General features: G+C 40.3%; 2 protein-coding genes across 2 annotated transcripts; both read left to right on the top strand.

Annotated features, from left to right (window-relative positions):
- Nucleotides 1–4,934, top strand: LOC148368296 (uncharacterized). Its single transcript, XM_088329683.1, has 2 exons — nt 1–31; nt 848–4,934. The coding sequence occupies exons 1-2, from the start codon at nt 1–3 to the stop codon at nt 2,290–2,292; spliced, it is 1,476 nt and encodes a 491-aa protein (XP_088185809.1). The 3' UTR covers nt 2,293–4,934.
- Nucleotides 4,935–5,789: 855 nt separating this feature from the next.
- LOC148368295 (uncharacterized) lies at nt 5,790–17,865 on the top strand. The gene is made up of 3 exons (XM_088330349.1): nt 5,790–6,296; nt 9,466–9,558; nt 14,423–17,865. Exons 1-3 carry the CDS (start codon nt 6,188–6,190, stop codon nt 15,808–15,810), a joined length of 1,590 nt encoding a protein of 529 aa, XP_088186475.1. The 5' UTR covers nt 5,790–6,187; the 3' UTR covers nt 15,811–17,865.
- The last annotated feature ends 1,067 nt before the right edge of the window (nt 17,866–18,932 follow it).

Here is an 18,932-nt window from a genome sequence, read left to right as displayed (position 1 = left end):
ATGGAAACGCTAGGCGAGTTCCTCCTCTCTGGTAGAAAGTGGGTGAAAAAAAAGCGTTCCGACCATTTTCCCAACCGCATCAAGCTTTCCTATTCCACAAACGTTTCAAAAGAAACGGCTCGCCACTTCTTTACACTTTCCACCAGGGGTCAGCGACCAACAGATTTGATGACATTGCCAATTTTTTTGAAGATACTTGTTTCCCGAAAAACTTCTGAGAAAAATGGTTCCTTGCAAAACGATGCATTTCAAGCAGAAGTTTCTCTCCACATTTTTTTATATCTATATTTTCGATACCCAGAATATTTAAACAATACTTTCCATAAACACAAGGGCGCTTGAAAAATAACATTTGATTGCAAGAACACTAAACCTATGCATGACTTTGCAAAAATTCTCAGCCCCTGATGTCTCGGGTGCCGGATCACATGATTCAGGTCGTCATGGTGATCGCAGGGTCCTACGAAACGTCATCCCAACGAATGCCTTTAGTCATTTTTTTTAGAATGAATAAAGATTTAAAGCGTTAACAGTTTGTACTTATATCTTTGCTTTTCTCGTCACACTGTGTGTACTTAGGATATACGCCGACGCCTACACTCTGCCATACAGAGTAATACGGCGAATGCGGCACTAAGTGTTGACAAAGATCTGATCAAAGCTACTCCTACGATCTAGTGATGATTTAATTCCCAGAGGCCTAATACTTACTGATCAGCAGCGCCGAAGCCTTTAGAAATTTCTTACGTTTTGGCACTCAGAAACAATGCTTCTGAAAACGTACTAATACGTTATGGCACTGAACGAGTTAAGGGCAATACAAATAAATGTGACTTGTGTCTTGCAGACGTCAGCCAAGAATGTCTTCCTACTGCGCGGCAGGAACCAGAGTTGCCTGCCGTTAAAATTGAGGAGGAGGAGGAAGATCTGAAGCCTTATCACGTTAAGCAAGAGACAGAGGATGGGGAGCCTGTTGGCGTTAAAGAGGAGGAAGATTTTCCAGTCTTGCTCGTGACCGGGGTCCGTTCAACCGTCGAAGATCAAGGACAACCTGAAGATCAAGGTCAACCTGAAGATAACGGTTGGCAGGAGCCTCTAAGCATCAGCTCCCCTCAACACGTGGAAACGGATGACGACGACACGTCCCACTCCGCAAACACTGAAAGTGACTCGCAGTCGGAAGGGGGTAACACATCTTCTCATGGTGGGAAAACGTTTCGACGCAAGTCTCATATGAAGTTACATATGATATTCCAGGATGGGGAGAAGCCTTTTGCCTGCTCAGTTTGTGGTAAAACATTCACACATAGTGTGGACTTAACAAAACACATTAGAACCCACACTGGGGCTAAGCCTTTTTCTTGCTCAGTTTGTGGAAAAGGATACATCCAGCGTGGGGACTTAAAAAGACACACACTAACCCACACTGGCGAGAAGCCTTTCGCTTGCTCAATCTGTGGTAAACGATTCACAGAAAAAGGGAGTTTAACAAAACATTTTAGAACCCACACTGGCGAGAAGCCTTTTGTCTGCTCAATTTGTGGAAAACGATTTAGCCGGAGTGGGGACTTAAAAAAACACATGAGAACCCACACTGGTGAGAAGCCTTTTTCCTGCTCAGTTTGCGGTAAAAAATTCGCCCGAAATGGACACTTGAAATTACACCAACTAACCCACACTGGCGAGAAGCTTTTCACCTGCTCAATTTGTGGTAAGAGTTTTACCGTGAGTGGAAACTTAAAGAAACACATTAGAACCCACACTGGTGCGAAGCCTTTCGCTTGCTCAATTTGTGGTCAAAGATTCACAGAAAATGGGAGTTTAACAAAACATATTAGAACCCATACTGGCGAGAAGCCTTTTGCCTGCTCAATTTGTGGAAAACGATTCATCCGGAGTGGGAGCTTAAAAAAACACATGAGAACCCACACGGGCGAGAAGCCTTTTTCCTGCTCAGTTTGCGGGCACAGTTTTACCGTGAGTGGAAGCTTAAAGAAACACATTAAAACCCACTCTGGTGAGAAGCCTTTCGCTTGCTCATTTTGTGGTAAAAGATTCACAGAAAATGGGAGTTTAACAAAACATATTAAAACCCACACTGGCGAGAAGCCTTTTGTCTGCTCAATTTGTGGAAAACGTTTCATCCACAATTGGAGCGTAAAAAAACACATGAGAACCCACACTGGCGAGAAGCCTTTTTCCTGCTCAGTTTGCGGTCAAAGATTCACCCAGAATGGGGACTTAAAAAAACACATCACAACCCACACCGGTGAGAAACCTTTGACCTGTTGACTTTGTGGTGAAAAATTTGTCCATAACGGCACTAGAAATAACACACAAGAACCCGCACTGGTGAGAAGCCTTTTTCTTGCTCAGTTTGTGGTCAAACATTTATCGAAAGTGGGAGATTAAAAACACTTAACTGAACAAGTATCATACAGGCCGTCTATAGGAACATAACTGCCACAAAACTATTTGCCCTCACCCTTTTCCAACTACTCACTCTGCCAACACATCAAAAAACCCACATTCATTCACAAGAAGTGAGTTGACTCTCCTGCTGTATAATAACGATTTGAAACTCCAAAGTCTTCATATGGATTCAAAAGATAAATGATTTGTGTCATGTTTGTTGATAGATGATCTATTTCATCGTATCTTCGCATAAAACTTTGCCTGTTATCAACAATTACAATTATGAAACAGTTAGATCGCCACGTGGTAGACGGCAGCAAGGAAAGTCGCTTTGGAAAAACCACTACAAACTAACGTAATACCTACCAGGAAAAAGACAGAAAGGGGATAATTTGTCATTTATATCAAGGAAAAACACTTCAATAAAATATGGTCAAGAAGGGGAGACTTGGCGAGGAAACTGGCGCAAAGGAGAAACAGAACGAGGGAGCAGAGGGCTTGAGAAAAGCATCAAAGAACTTTTGGAAAGGACTGTGTTGCTGGAGCAAAAAGTGGAGCGCATGGAGGAGCTGAATACTAACACGGAAAAGCGAACGGCGCGATCGGAACGATCCACAGCCTCCCTGCTCCAGCAAGCCGCCAAATTAGCAACAAAGTATGAGGATTCGGAGGCAAGATCAAGACGCAACAACATTAGAATGGCATTCCGGAGGGTGCCGAGAGGAACGATACAATCGGCTTCAATAAGTCGGGCGTTCCGACAACGGGGCACATGGACATTCTAATTGAGAGGGCGCACCGCTCACTGGTGCCCAAGCCTCAAGGTAATAGTCATGTCGAAGAAGTTAAAAATACAGACTGAATGGATTAAGGGAACTCTTAAAACATGGTCCACAATACAAAAACAATAAAAATATCAAGGTCTGTGAATAGGGCTACAAAAATAGAGAAAAGACCAGACTTTAAACCTGGGGTTATGGATGTCGGATTTGAAAAATGGGCCCCAAAAGGATTGATGTTGATTACCCAAATGTTCGAAGGAACAGGCATTAAAATCGTTCGAACAACTCCAACAAGAATTCGACCTACCTAGAAATGATTTTTACAAATATTTGCAACTCTGGCATTACCTCCAGAAACATGATGAATGGGGTAAAATATGTAAAGAGCCAACTAAAGTTGAGGAATTATTAATTTCATACTCAAAAGGACAATCAATAAAGGGGGTTATCTCAAAATTATATAAAGCTCTGCGAATGGATCTCAGTAATGAGATGGTAATCAAGGAAAAATGGGAACAAGAAGCTAATGTAGTGATAAAAGACGACAAGTGGAGAAAAAAAGAGGGACACAAAATAAACAGCAGTCCAACACGGAGGGAGTTTGAATGGAAAGTAAAAATTGTCATTATTGCCGAATGAGCGCAGCTGCGACAGCTTAATTGGCGCCACCAGCCCGGACAGCTGATTGGATGATACTTTCTTTTTAAACCCCCGGCTTCCAAGAGGAAGCCGTCAGATCGTTATGCGAACTGTTGTTACCAACTCAGTAAGCCTTTTTGTCCGACACTGTGCCTGCCCTGCCTTTTTCTGCCTGATTTTTGTTATGCTTCTGGTAGCAAAGAAAATGATCACAGTGTCCTAGCTAAAACCACAACCTCCTGGCATAAAACAATGGAGGGACAAATGAAAGCAAAAGTAGATTATGGGAAAAATCACTGCAAGACTTCAACTGAAACTTGATCAATTCGAGAAAAGATGGAAGCTTATCACACCATTTTTACTTGATTTCTAAACACCCCACTTTTTATTTTATTAACATTTTTTGTCCTTGAGTCTTTTATTTATGGGTATGTCAATTTCTAATATTTTTTGTTTGTTGTGCTGTATGATGGAGGAATCAAACATCTTTCAAAGTGTGTGTGAGAAAAAGAAAGTTATAAAAAAAGGAGAAATGGAAAACGTCAGGTTTATGGTTATCCCTTTAATCAGTATATCAGTAAAATAATTGACATTTATGAACACCATAAACAACAACGATCATTGGGACACAAAATAAAAGCCAAACAAGAGCGAGGGAGAGCTCTTGCTTAATCACGCAGAGAAATACTGCAGCCCACTAGGCTTTCAATAGATTTTTGCAGCGCAAATAAATGACAAAAGATAAAGGAAATCAATATTCATTCATTTTTAAAAAAAGCCTACAAAAAATACATATGACTCCAAAAACTTGGTGTTTAACTCTTGTGTTATATGTCGAAGTGTCCTCGGGCAAGACACTGAATCCCTAATGCCCCCAATAAGCAGGTCGGCGCCATGCATGGCTGCATGGCCGCTATTGGTGTGTGAGTGTGTGTGAATGGGTAAGTGTGAAGCACATTGTGAAGCGCTTTGGAGGTCTTCATTGACTTGAAAGCGCTATAGAAATGCAGACCATTTACTCCGAGTGGCAACAACCGACTATAAACCTGATTTGCAGAGGATACCAAAAACAATAGATGCCAGAAATCCTACTGAGAATATCGTCCCATCACTCCAGAAATACTCGTTTAAAACTTAGTATCAAAATGTAATGATGAAAAATCCCTACATTTGTTCATGCATTCAAATTGTTTTTTTTGTGTTTCACTTCCAATAAAATTTATTTTGTTCTTTACGTGATATTTTTATTTTGCCTTAGTGTAGTTTGGAAAAAACACCCGACTGAACCTGCTTGTGTGAATATTTAAATATTCCATTCATTTACATTTTACAGGTTTCATATTGGTGCACCTGAAGTGTGTTCAGTAGTTGTGTGTCAGAGAGAGAAAGATAATTAGATAGTGAGAAAAAATGTGTGTGATGAGAAGAGAGAGAGGTAGGTGCCTTTGTGTGGAGGGGGTATGTGACCTCCAGGGTAGTTGCTTCGTCAACTCTGGTTAAGGTGCATTTGATGTGTGTGTTGAGGGTGGAGACTTTCCTTGAAATCAACACAAAAACAATACTTCTTTTATTGTAAGGAGAGGAGTGTGCTATGGAAAATAATATGATTATCACCGCTAGATGGCAGAGTCTCTCAGGTCAGAGAAGGGTGCTTGGGCCAAGTCTCGCGGGACATCACGTGATTTAGTGAAACTGGATCAATAAATGATCCGTAATGCCAACAATGAAATGAAGTGAGACTGACATTTCTCATCTATTTATCAGATGAGGTAAAACACCATAAACAAAAATATATTAAACAAATGTGTAACACCATCTGGGTCCTGTTACACTTCAACTTTGTTTAAATTCGCGTAATATGTCGCGTCAAATTTCGATAGTTATTGTGCGCCGACCTATCTAGTATTCTATGTGTTTCGGTTGCTGCGTTCCCGAAAAGACGACAGTTGAGTTTTCTAACCTCCGACCAGGAGAAAGGGTATGTACCCCAACTTTGCAACTAGGACCTCCCACCTCGAGTGTCCTTACGATGATATTTCCCTGGTTGGGGGTTAGAAAATCCCGATTTCCTACATTCTTGAGACGTTCTTCGGTCGTATCTGGTAGGAAAACCCGAAACACCCACTTTCTTGAAAGCAGCACGTGATCCGTGCTACACGAACCCACAATCCATTGCGGCGGGGTTTGGAAGGAGAAGGTGTCATGGCTGCCGAACACTAGAACGTCGAGAAAGTCCTGTTGTCGACTTCAAACGACGTAAACTCGACAGAAGTATCACTTTGCGGTCCTTTTCCAAAGTTTGTTCTATTAACTGCCGAGTTGGAGCGTTTTTTCGTTCAAATTCGGATAAAATGTGCTCCAGTGGGGAAGGACCTTTTCAGGAGAAGCTTCGGGGAGCCAAAGAGGAGACCGAGCTAGAACTTCGGCGACCGGAGGCTGGTTCCAAGCAGCTCGGGGCAGGTTCGTCATTTTCCCTTCTGCTACAGTTACAATGCTTCCCAAACTTCAAAATTAGTGATTCAAAAGAAAGAATGAATAGTGGGTTTTAATTCAAATACAACTTTTTTCAGCCTTTTACAGTAAATGAGTAATTTTTCACCTCTAGCAAATACTAAAAGTGCAGGAAATAAAATGAAGTTTAGTAGCAACTGGTATGAAGTAGCATCCAAACTTTATATATATATTTGTAACCGCGGTGTAGCCGTGCCACCAAAGATCCACATTCAGGCTGGACTGGATGATGAGGTTTTTAATAAAGTTGCTGCAATGAATGAGTCCCACGCAACACGTGGTTAGCACCTCCGCTAGTTCTCAACATCGTTAGCAGCGCGCTGTAGCCTGCCCTAAACATATCAAATACTTCTTTTCAGTTTACATAAAATACATTTTAGAATATCAACCTTAACAATACATTTTTACATACATTTTAACAATAGATCGCATGGTGTTTTTTACGTTTTCAATGAATTCAACATATTTTTCTTTAAACTGAATTTTAACCAACATCATTCTTTTTATATAGATGAGAAAATAGAAATAATAACAAGAACGGGTACTATTTACCTGCAAATGAATGAGTCACATAATAGGTAGTACAGTAAAATATTTGAAATAACTCTTTTCAAATATTTTCGACGGACGTTGTGCCACGGAACTTTTTTATAAATAAAAGTGTGCCTTGCTTCAAAAAGGCTTTATACAATTAAAATGTCTATCCATGTTGTATATTTGGATTGGTGTTAATTAATATCATTATTTCACCAATATTATTTTGTATAATGTACAATATTGTTCTCATCTCATTAGCCGTACCGCTTATCCTCAGTAGGGTCGCGGGGGGCTGGAGCCCATCCCAGCAATCATCGGGCAGTGGGCAGGGGACACCCTGAACTGGTTGCCAGCCAATCGCAGGGCACACAGGGACAGACAACTCATTCGCTCATTCACACCTAGGGACAATTTGGAGCGGCCAATTCACCTGAAATGCATGTCTTTGGAATGTGGGAGGAAACCGGAGTGCCCGGAGGAAACCCACGCAAGCACGGGGAGAACATACAAACTCCGCACAGAAAGTCTGGTGTTGTGAACTGAAAAATCTTAAAGTGATAACTGATTTGTATTACTAATAAACTGTGATGATTAAAACTCAATAAATTTATATATATTTATATGATATATTTGTTGCCGATTTACAATTTCAAACTCGATAACACTAAATTTTGTGATATATATATATATATATATATATATAACGGCGCTCCGGGTTGGTTTTCTTGCTTTGTCCTTACATTACCAATTTTGTAACATCGTGCGAGGAAAATGAAAACAACCTGGACCAAAAGAAACAAAGGGGAAAATAATAATCAAGGAAAAAGAAACAAAAGAATAAACAACATTTAATTTCCTCGTGCTGAGGTTTTGAGGTTTTCCATGCCCGGTTTCAGATCAGGGGATGGTGTCGTTGTAATCCTGTGCAGTCCAACGAGACGTCTTGTGATTAAGGGCCAAACAAAGAAATGGGACTTGACCCATCAACACTGGAAGTCACAGAAAGGGGAATGAAAACATTTCAAAATCTACAAAAAAAGAGAAAATACAAAACAATTAGAACTTTTCTTTATGCCCAACACGTTTAAAGTCGACCACACAGGATCCCCTAAAAATGCACAGCGGCCAATCACAAGAGGGGTATCGGGCGTCTTGGAGGGGAGCCGGCTCCCTTTGTTCACTTCCAAGAGTTGGCTCATAGAGACCCTTCGTTCACAAAGGATACGAGTTGGTTGCCGTAGCTTCCACCAATGGCAACAGCGCTCCGTCCCCGTTTGCTTTTTCTTTTGACGTATTTGTAAATACTTTATTGGTAATTGCTATGTAACCATATGCAGGGTTCGTACGAGTGCTTGAAAGCCTTGAATATGCTTGACATTTAATGTTGTGTTTTTTAGAGGTCAGCAAAAAGCTTGAGTTTTGGGTGAGGTGCTTGAAAATGTTGCCATTGTTGCAATTGTTCTCTTGGCCATCTGACTCTATAGACCATGCAATAAATGAAGAAGTGGCTCAAGAGGACAACTCTTTTTAGTAAACTGGCTCTTCTAATTCGGTTTACTGAGAAGAGCCGGCTCTCTTGGCTCCCAAACAGCTCCTCCGAGTTTTTTTTTTAATGATGTATTATCAATAATAATAGAACATTATTCACCAAATTATTCAACAGTTAGCCATATATGTTTGCAGGGGATCCCCAAAGGACACATTCAATCAAAATATTTACTGATCTACAAAAACAAATTGCACAAAACAAAACAATTTAAGCTTTTTACACGCTGAACACAAAATCCCTGAAAATGCAAAACATGAACATATCAACTACAAATATTGACTCTTCGGTGCTAAAATAGAAAATAAAATGCAAAAAAACCCAATTTGCAATTCTATCTTGACCGATTTAGACACACATGAAAAGCACACAAAAATTTGGTGTCAAATAAGTAAAACAAAAAGCAAAAGATCGATTGAATGCACTCGTATCCTAAAAATGAGTCAAAATCTGGCTAATTTTTCCGCTTTCTATGCACAATTACCTTCTTCCTTTTTTATTTCGTATTGAAATCTATGATTATGCAACCTTCAGAGCCTTCAGGCATTGTTGAAGCACAATGGCAGAATTGATGTCAGTTTATAGCAGCCCTTTCACACACAAAGATCGTAGGTCACGGATAGGAAAATCCCAAAATAGCTTAAAGTATGTGCTAGGAGCAAGATACCGACTTCATTTTAGTCATCAAAGACGACAACAAAAAAACTTTCCTCTGATGGCCGCTGGATTTTTTTTTTCCTTTGGAGGTACTGGAGAAAAATTAAAAAAAATGACTTTGGAAGTGCTCGAAAAGTGCTCAATTTGGCCATGAAAACCATGTATGAACCCTGTTTCCATTACTTCATGTATATTTAATGTGCGGTTCCTACCCAAGGTTTCTTCATTTTCCGCATCCTGACCATTTTTGAGTTTTTCCTTGCCCTCTTGTAGCTTTCAGATCAGGTTGATGTTACAATGGTGTTCTGGACGTCCCTTTTGTGAGTTTCTGTGATGAAAAGCGTCACAAATAAATGCGATTTGACTTGTGTGTTGCAGGCATCGGTGAAGAATATCTCCCTACTGCGTGGCAGGAACCAGAGTGTCCAGGAACTGTTTACAAGATACTCCAAATTGTGTTGAACAGAGCAGGTTGGTAGTTTTTCTTTCAGCAACATCCTTATTTTGGAGGGAACGTCGTTGGGCGTCGCCCCAAAAAACACGCAGAGAGGAGATATGGCAAAAAGGGAACGCTCCTTATTGCATTGCTCAAAATAACTCGTAATGGTTGCCCGCCCCCGGCTCATGACTTCCGCCAGATGTCTACACACAATAGGCTATTGTCAGGTTCAACTTTCCTTTTCCTGAGTTATTATCTGCTTTCCACAACATTTGACATCTCGTATTTTGCCGTCGACATCAACCGTACTTAACTGTCGAATAAGGTCCGGACTTCTGTCTCGCTCATTCTTTAAAAATACGTACCTTATTTCTATATCACTCACGTGCGCTAGGGCTGTTTCTCAGACGACATATTTGCCTAACAGTGAATATTTTTCATTTCGCAAATCTTTTTATCATCGGTGAACACGGTCTATTTTTTTTCCCCTTGACCGAATTTTCGAGAAATTGACGTCGACGTGTAGCGACGCGCAAATCAAAGCGGACCTTCTGTTCTGTGGTCATCATGGCGGCGCAACGTTTACTTTCAAAACCAGGTTTCAGTATTTTGACGTCGTGTACTTTCACACCCTAAGGGCGCAGTCTCCCAAGTCGGTTTATTTTGGGTTAATACCGAGTGACAGCGGTAAGTAGGGCTGCACAATGAACCGAAATCGAATCCATGTCGCGATGTGACACAGTGCGATAGCATAACCCCAAACCACTTTTTTCTGCGAGGATTCATACTTCCAGTTTTTATTTGATTGACGGAGTATTTGGCCGACAAGAATGGTCACATTCCGTGGTTTAACAGCGCCGGCCAATCGGAAGCGGGTTTTTTAATGACACCAACCAATAAAGGCGAGGCAAAGTATGCAAGATGTGTGCGCACGACTTTAAGAGGCTGGAGAGGTGAATGCAAGAGTATTTGGCAGAGGTGTAGACATGATGGACAACAGTGGAACAGCGCTTGTGGTTGATTCTGAGGAAACATTGAGAAGGTTGGTAACAGAGTTTGGAAGAGTATGTGATAGGCGTAAGTTATGTGTCAATTTTGGGAAGAGTAAGGTGATGAAGTGTTCACGTGATGGAGTGGGCATGACGTTAGAAATCAGGTTGCATGGACAGGTGCTGGAAGAAGTTGAAAGCTTTAGGTACTAGGGTTGTGATGTGGCTGCAGTTGGTGGAATGGAGTGCGAGGTATTGCACAGAGTGAATCAAGGAAGCAAGGTTTTGGGTGCTCTGAGGAGAGTGATGAACAACAAGAGGTTGAGTATGGATGTTAAGAGGGGACTGTATGAGTGTGATTGTGCCGACTGTGTTGTATGGTGCAGAGACTTGGAGCCTGAACGCAGATTTAAGAAGGAATTTGAATGTTTTTGAGATGAAGTGTTTGAGGACTATGTTAGGAGTGACAAGATTGGATAGACTGAGAAATGAAATTGTGAAAGACAGAACTGGAGTAGTCGTGGAACTGAGCAAGCGTGTGGATAAGAGAGAACTCGGTTGGTTTGGACACATAGAGAGGATGGATGCGAATGTTGAAGAGGATCTACAGAGCAGAAGTCAATGGAAGGAGACCAAGAGGAAGGCCGCCATTGACGTGGATGGATGGTGTTATGGGTGCACTGCAGGAAAGAGGTCTAAATATAATGGAAGCTAGAGCTCTTGTTGGTGATAGAAAGGAGTGGAGAGGTGTTGTGAAAGGATAGTGGGATGTTTGGAGGTGTTCTAAGGGATGGGCAAGGCACCCGAATGATGCGGTAGGGGTAAACCAGTGAAAGCTGTCGGGGCAGAAGAGTGTTGTGTCACCCTGACCCGAGTGACATGGCCGCTTTCTTGTGTCCTGTTTCATATGGAGTGACGAAAGCATGACTGACTTAAGTGCCTAACTTGTTTGGGTGTTTGGGCAATTGGGTTGGCCATGGTCCAAATTTTTTTTATCTATTTTATTTTTTCAGACCCGTGAAGGTCTGGAACCGCGAAGTAGCGAGGTCCCACTGTACTCCTTTCCTAAGTACGTCATCTCGAGTCGTGTTGGCACGTCACAATGTTTGTTTTCCCTGAAAAAAAAACCTAGCGCAGAAAATGCACTTTTCTTTCCATATCAAAAATCGCCTCGAAATTGCAATTCTGGTCTGAGAAATAGCAACTACTTTTTTTCCCCAAAATCCTGCAGACCTGGATAGAGCGCTAAATACATATTATGAAACTGGACAATCTCAGACAATGATGGATTCAAATGATAGAATGGCATCCTGGACTGACAACATGGACACTTTTATTAAGGATCATAATCAAAAATCTATCATGATATATAAGGCCATGACCTATCGGAACTGAGCATTATTCATCACACTGACTCCAATCATTCAAAATGAGATGAATTTGAGAACCCGTTTAGGGTGATTGCAGTTCTCTGAAATATTAGAGAAACTTTACAATAATAGAGGAGAAAAATTTATGGATAAACATAAATTGATTAAAGAAAGTCAATATGGTTTTAAACCAAACAGATCAGCAACAATGGCTATTATTGATGCAGTAGAAAAAAATCACCCATAGCATATAAAAAGAGATACTTAGTTGGGGCATTTATTGACTTAAAAAAAGCATTTGATACTATTAATCATAATATACTATTAAAAAAAACTGGAAATATATGGGATCAGGGGCGTGGCTTTGCAATGAATTCAAAGTGATTTGACGGGGAGGAAAATATGAAATTGGGACAGTTGTCATCTGAATACTTCTGTTCATCTGTTGTGGAGTACCACAGGGTTCTATCCTGGGTCCAAAGTTATTTAATTTATATATTAAGGATATTTTTAACGTTTCAAAACTATTAAAACTTGTAATTTTTGCAGACGACACTAACATTTTCTATTCCAATGATAACTATATTGATTTGGTAACCTGTATTAATCGTGAATTAACTAACCTAAAAGGATGGATGGACATAAATAAATGATCTTTAAATTGAAATAAAATCATATTCTTTGGTCATCGCAAGGCAAATCAAGATTTAGAAGTCAAAATGGATGGTGCTGCAATAGAAATCAGAAAGTTTTGGGGGTGATAATAGACAATAAATGAAGCTGGAAAACACACATCAGACACATACACACTAAAGTATCCAAAAGCATTTAATTATTAATAAAGCCAAATTCCTTTTAAACTAGAATGCATTGTAAATATGATGTTGTTCTCCAGTTCTGCCATATTTAACATATTGTGCAGAAGTCTGGGACAATCATTACAAAAGTTGACTCCAGCCCCTTTTTATCCTCCAAAAACCTGCAAATAGAACTATACACAGGGGAGGATATCGAGATCATATTATACCAAATGATTAAAATTGATGATTTTGTTAAATTTTTGACTTCACAACTGCTGTTTAAGGTCAACAAAAACAGTGCAAGAATACATCCAAAAATGATTCACTCGAAAAGTGGGAAGTTATAACTTAAGGGGCTGTCGTAAATCCATCATCCCAAAGGGGAGAGCCACCAGGAAAAGTATGTGTCAGGGATGTGATTTTTCCGCTAATTCGCGGAATTCCGCTTTCGCTCCAAAAATAAAATTTTAAAATTTCCGATTCTTTTAAATGGTAAAAAAAACGATTTCGTCTCGACAGCGTTCCATTTTAGTGTTTCCGTAACTGAAATGAAACGTACTTGCGATTGGTTGAAGTCTCCGTGTTGACCAATAAACGCGCTCCTTATAAAGGCGTAGGAGTATGCCATTGTTCATTTCTCACACGTTTTTGCCGAGTGTTTAAAGAAAGATGTCCGAGATCGAACGCAAAGATGCTCCGCGAGTTAAAGAAATTGCTAAGATCGTAAAAAAACAAGTTTCGATCGGACTGGTTAGAGAAGGAATTATCTACAAATGTTGGTGACCCCGACGTGATCCAATGTAGCGAGCAGAGACGGGAGTCGTAAGCGGAGTGTCAAACAAAGGTGCCAACGAAAGCTGCTTTAATGACATTTAAACTGGCGATAACAAAACAAACACGAGAGTGGCTAGAACCGGCCGAATTAAGAGTCCCCCTAGGAACTCGCTAACTAAACAATGGTTCCGTGGGTGAATTATGTACAACCCACTACAGTACTTTCATTTATAGATAACATCTTCTTCTATAACAAAGACATTTATGGTATGTTCTAATATGAGTTACTTTTCATTTGGTCATGATACAATTATTTGTTCATGAAATTTGAACTCTTCAACATGATTTATGTGTTAACTTAGTAATCACATGAGTTAGATATGATGATATTCTCAGTGATAGTTTTTAATAGCAAAGGCAGTCCAATGTTTTTTAATGTGACTGATTTTGAGTTGACTTAAACTGTAATTTTATATGGGATAGTTCAAAATACATTGAAAATGTATGCTGTTGTTTTGTCTATTTCTTTGTCATCTGAGTGCATTGAAAGTACTTAAAAACACGGAAAACCCATGACCTCCGGGGGGCTTCGCCCCACTTCTCCCCCCACCAGGGCACTGCCCTGGACCTAGCTGGGTGCCCGCGGCCCCCAGACCCCCGCCTAATTTTCAGATAATTTCACTTTGGTCAAATCACATCCCTGTATGTGTGTGTCTGTGTGTGGAGTCACACTTTGTAACAATTTATAAGACGATCCGAACAAAGCCATTCTTTGCATCTAGTGGTGATTTATCATACTGATATCATTCCCAGAGGCCTAATACTTACTGATCAGCAGCTAAGCCTTGAGGGTTTTTTTTTACGTTTTGGTACTCGGGGACAATGCTTCTGAAAACGTACTAAATCGTTACAGCACTGAACGAGTTGAGGGCAATACAAATAAATGTGACTTGTGTCTTGCAGACGTTAGCCCAAAATATCTTCCTACTGCGAGGCAGAAACCAGAGTGTCCTGCCGTTAAAATTGAGGAAGATCTGAAGCCTTGTCACATTAAACAAGAGACAGAAGATGGGGAGCCTGTTTGCGTTAAAGAGGAGGACTTGGGAGTGGCCGGGGTCCGTTCAACCGCGGAAGATCAAGGTCAACCTGAAGATAACGGTTGTCGGGAGCCTGGAAGCATCAGCTCCCGTCAACACTTGGAAACGGATGACGACGACACGTCCCACTCTGCAAACGCTGAAGGTGGTAACACATGTTCTCAGTGTGGGAAAACATTTCAAAGCAAGTCTTATATGAAGTTGCATATGAAATTCCACACTGGGGAGAAGCCTTTTGCCTGCTCAGTTTGTGGTAAAAGATTCACCCTAAATGGACACTTAAAATCTCACAAACTAACCCACTCTGGCGAGAAGCCTTTTTCCTGCTCAGTTTGTGATAAAAGATTCACTGCAAGTAAAAGTTTAAAAGAACACACCAGAATCCACACTGGTGAGAAGCCTTTTTCTTGTTCAGATTGCAGTCAAAAATTCACCCGAAATGATCAATTGAAATTACACCAACTAACCCACACTGGCGAGAAGCCTTTCTCCTGTTCAGTTTGTGATAAAAGATACACTACAAGTGGGAAGTTAAAAATACACACACTAACCCACACTGGTGAGAAGCCTTTTTCTTGTTCAGTTTGCGGTCGAAAATTCACCCGAAATGATCAATTGAAATCACACCAACTAACCCACACTGGCGAGAAGCCTTTCTCCTGCTCAGTTTGTGGTCAGTGTTTTACCCAGAGTGGAAACTTAAAGAAACATATTAGAAGCCACACTGGAGAGAAGCCTTTTGCTTGCTCAATTTGTGGTAAAAGATACACAGATAATGATAGTTTAACAAAACATATTCGAACCCACACTGGCGAGAAGCCCTTTTCCTGCCTAGTTTGCGGTCAAAGATTCACTAGAAGTGGAATCTTAAAGCAACATATTAGAACCCACACTGGAGAGAAGCCTTTCGCTTGCTCAGTTTGTGGTAGAGGATTTATCTTGCGTTGGCTTCTAAAACAACACCTACGAACCCACACTGGCGAGAAGCCTTTCTCCTGCTTAATTTGTGGAAAACGATTCTCACACAATGGGAGCTTAAAATTACACCAAAAAAAACACACTGGCGAGAAGCCTTTTTCCTGCTTAGTTTGTGATAAAAGATTCTCCCTCAAAGGAAACTTGAAGTTACACATTAGAACCCACACAGGCAAGAAGCCTTTTTCTTGCTCAGTTTGTGGAAACGGATTCACCCAGCGTGGGGCCTTAAAACAACACATTAGAGCCCACACTGGCGAGAAGGCTTTGACCTGTTAACATTTTGGTGAAAAAAAAGAGAACCATATTAGACACTAGAAATACATAATTTTGATGATGGAGTGTCATGCCAAATTTAATTGTCAGTTACAATATGTTAACCCGTTCAGTAACTATGTAGTATATCACTAGTGGCATTTCTGCATTACCGTATTACTGTCGTAGTACTTCTACGGTATTTTTCCTTCAGCGAACTTAATTTCACTGTGTGACGTTTGAGTGTTGCATATCAATAGAGGTGTAGGACTTAAAATTCGACTCCCTCCCGCCGTCACTTATGAGTGCTGAGGCTCATTTTGTCTGTCATTTTGTCTCAAAGTTAATTTTGTGAAAATGTCAAAAATTCCTAAAATTGAAGATACTTAGTATTTACTTTTAGCACATGCGCCAGGCAATGGAGTAAAATGTGCATGTCCTGTTTATAGTTCCTAACACCCACCCAATCAAATTGTTTGAGTTGCTTTGCTACAGCTTCTGGATAAAACGTTAACGTTTGTTTTTGGTTAAAGTTTTTTCCTGTGAGTTTCTATTAAAAAACGTCTCGATAGTGAACCTAAATTGTTTAATCAGCTTCCTTATAAAGTATTTTTAGCAATTTACATCGAAGGACCAGTTAGTGCATGGGTCAGATGTTTGGAGTGTTGGGGTTTTTATCGAAACATGAATAACAAGAGTTGGGATAATAGCAGCAGGCTGACCGCCAGGATCTTATTTTCATTTTTATTTTTTCCGATAATTCTGTGTAGCTATGATTTAAGATACTTTACCACTACCCTGTATTGATTTTTCAATTTTAATTTCCATTCAAAGTGGGAGTATAAACTCCCAAAGGGGGGATATGTTGTGGAAAATAGACTTGCATTTGTAGAATAGAATTGCATACATTTAGAAATGTAGAAAGACTTGCTTACATTGCTTACAGTAGTGAGGGAATGTTGACATCATTCGAGAAGATCCTTGACAAGATAGTCGAGTTTCCCAAAAAGGGCATGAGACCTGCAAGGCCTTTCTTCAAGGACTCTCTGAGCAAACTGAGGCGAACAACATGTCCTAATAAGGGTACGACAGCATCTTCCGTGTTGATTACTGAGGACTAGGGCCGCCTTTTGGGTTGTACTACAAACTGAAGCTGTAAAAGCATTGTTATGTCTGGAGTTCTCTGAGTTCTTTTGGGATGACGAAATAAAAGGCTCCCCCTCATGGCTGGTTCCCGATGTACTTAATTCAATCACGAAAGAAGACTTAAAAGATTATCGAACCTACATTTTCTCCTACAAAATTACACACAAGAACCCACACTGGCGAGAAGACTTGCCTGCTCGGTTTGTGGTCAAACATTTACTGAAAGTGGGAGATTAAAAACTTGACCAAGTATCAAACAGGACGTCTATAGGAACATAACTGCCACAAAAACATTTCCCCTCACCTTTTTCCAATGACTGACTCTGCCAAAACATAAAAAATCCCACATACATTCATAGGAAGTGATTAGACTCTCCAGCTGGATAATAAAGATTTGAAACCCCAAAGTCTTCCATCGGATTCAAATGATCTATGATTTGCATATGTGTCATGGTTCTTGATAGATGATCTATTTCATCATGTGTCCGCGTAAAATTTTGCCTGTTATCAACAATTATAATTATGAAACAATAAGATCGCTGACGTAGGTCCCCAGGGTTGGGGCCTGTCCTCACCAGAGCCCCAAAGCTTGGAGAGCCTGTGGTTCTCTCCGTCCCTGTCGTCGGGATGAGAACAATCCCCGTGAAGTCCATCGCCAAAAGAGATAGGAAACTTTATTTCTTCCTCTTCCTTGTTGGCTATGTGCTGCTTCTCACACACCCCTCCCCTGAGGGACGTTTTGTACTCAAAAGTACACAAAAAGTGTTGGTTTTACACCCTCTTTGGTGTTTTGGGCAAATATCCCATGTTGGCATGCTATGAAAACATACCCTGATCATTGAAATGAGTTTATTATCTTAAAACCGGGTTCATTGATCAGTACTGTTAACCCTGTTGCATCACTTCTTCCCCATTGCTTACACTGGAGTGCTTGTGTCAACAATGTGCTCTATTCTTTCGTTTGAATTTTTTTGTCATGTGAATAAAATGTAGTGTTTTAAAATCAAACATGCGTTATTTATGGGTCGATGTTATTGTTCTTCATCATTATCCATATCAACGAACTACAAAATCGATCAATTAAAGCTGAAAATACATTGTGTTTAAAGTTGCATCCTTCATGATAAATGCTAGACACAGACTATTTCAAATGAATTCGTGTTGGAAACAGAGAGCACCGCCTGCTGTCCGAATTGGTTCTGAACCAAATAGATATAATTTAAAGACATTTGGAAATGTGTTATTTTGGCCATAAAAGAGTCTGATATCATTTTATGAGTGATGACTTTTGCCAGAACCGAAATTTAACTATGTGTTAAGTCAAGACAGAAAAGGGGCTTGGATTTTCCTGGACCAAAATGAAGTTGAGGCTGGAAATCACCTTGACCACATTGTAAGACAACATTAAACTGAAATATGAACTGTTATAAGTATAAGACAGCACATGTCCCATCAGTAGTCCAATTCGTTCCCCTTTTACAATCAAAACTAATAATCTTCAAATGAGTCTGAAGCTTCAACTCTTGGCATCCAAAATATCAAGATTTCATAATCTACTCATCCCTGAAACTCCAAATCTGACGGACAAGGTCTTGCAGTCATGTAGTTCCACCATAGTACGTAACATCCTAAAAAGGTTTACTCCAAAACACATCATAGTACCGATGGGGAAAAAAACAGTCGAAAAGTATCTCTGCCTTGTTTCTAGCTGTGTGTTTAGCCCCTTAATTCCCGTTTACAAATAAACAGACTTCTAAAACTATTTTCTTTTGATGGACAACTTTTTCGGCCAATCGCTTCTCGGTCCTCAGCCCGCATTAGCTTATACCGGTCTGTATTGCTTTAAAAGACAACGCCTCCTTTACTTCCGAAGAACTCTAGCCAATCGTGACCGGGTCAAATGATAATCGACACATTGGTTGGCCAATAAAATTCGAAATTAGTCGATATGAAGATTGTGTAGTGGGTTTTACATAATTCACCCACGGAACCATTGTTTA

The sequence above is a fragment of the Urocampus carinirostris genome, chromosome 3, assembly GCF_059441175.1.
Source record: "Urocampus carinirostris isolate Australia breed hairy pipefish chromosome 3, RoL_Ucar_1.0, whole genome shotgun sequence".
Classification (NCBI taxonomy): domain Eukaryota; kingdom Metazoa; phylum Chordata; class Actinopteri; order Syngnathiformes; family Syngnathidae; genus Urocampus; species Urocampus carinirostris.
This window is presented reverse-complemented; position numbering and strand designations above follow the sequence as displayed.

What these genes read in the sequence shown, in the direction of transcription:
- LOC148368296 (XM_088329683.1), top strand. Translation starts at nt 1, where the DNA reads ATGGAAACGCTAGGCGAGTTCCTCCTCTCTG. An exon ending in AGGCGAGTTCCTCCTCTCTG is followed by an intron (nt 32 to 847) that starts GTAGAAAGTGGG and finishes TGTGTCTTGCAG; the next exon opens with ACGTCAGCCAAGAATGTCTT.
- LOC148368295 (XM_088330349.1), top strand. Translation starts at nt 6,188, where the DNA reads ATGTGCTCCAGTGGGGAAGGACCTTTTCAGGAGAAGCTTCGGGGAGCC. An exon ending in TTCCAAGCAGCTCGGGGCAG is followed by an intron (nt 6,297 to 9,465) that starts GTTCGTCATTTT and finishes TGTGTGTTGCAG; the next exon opens with GCATCGGTGAAGAATATCTC. An exon ending in AATTGTGTTGAACAGAGCAG is followed by an intron (nt 9,559 to 14,422) that starts GTTGGTAGTTTT and finishes TGTGTCTTGCAG; the next exon opens with ACGTTAGCCCAAAATATCTT.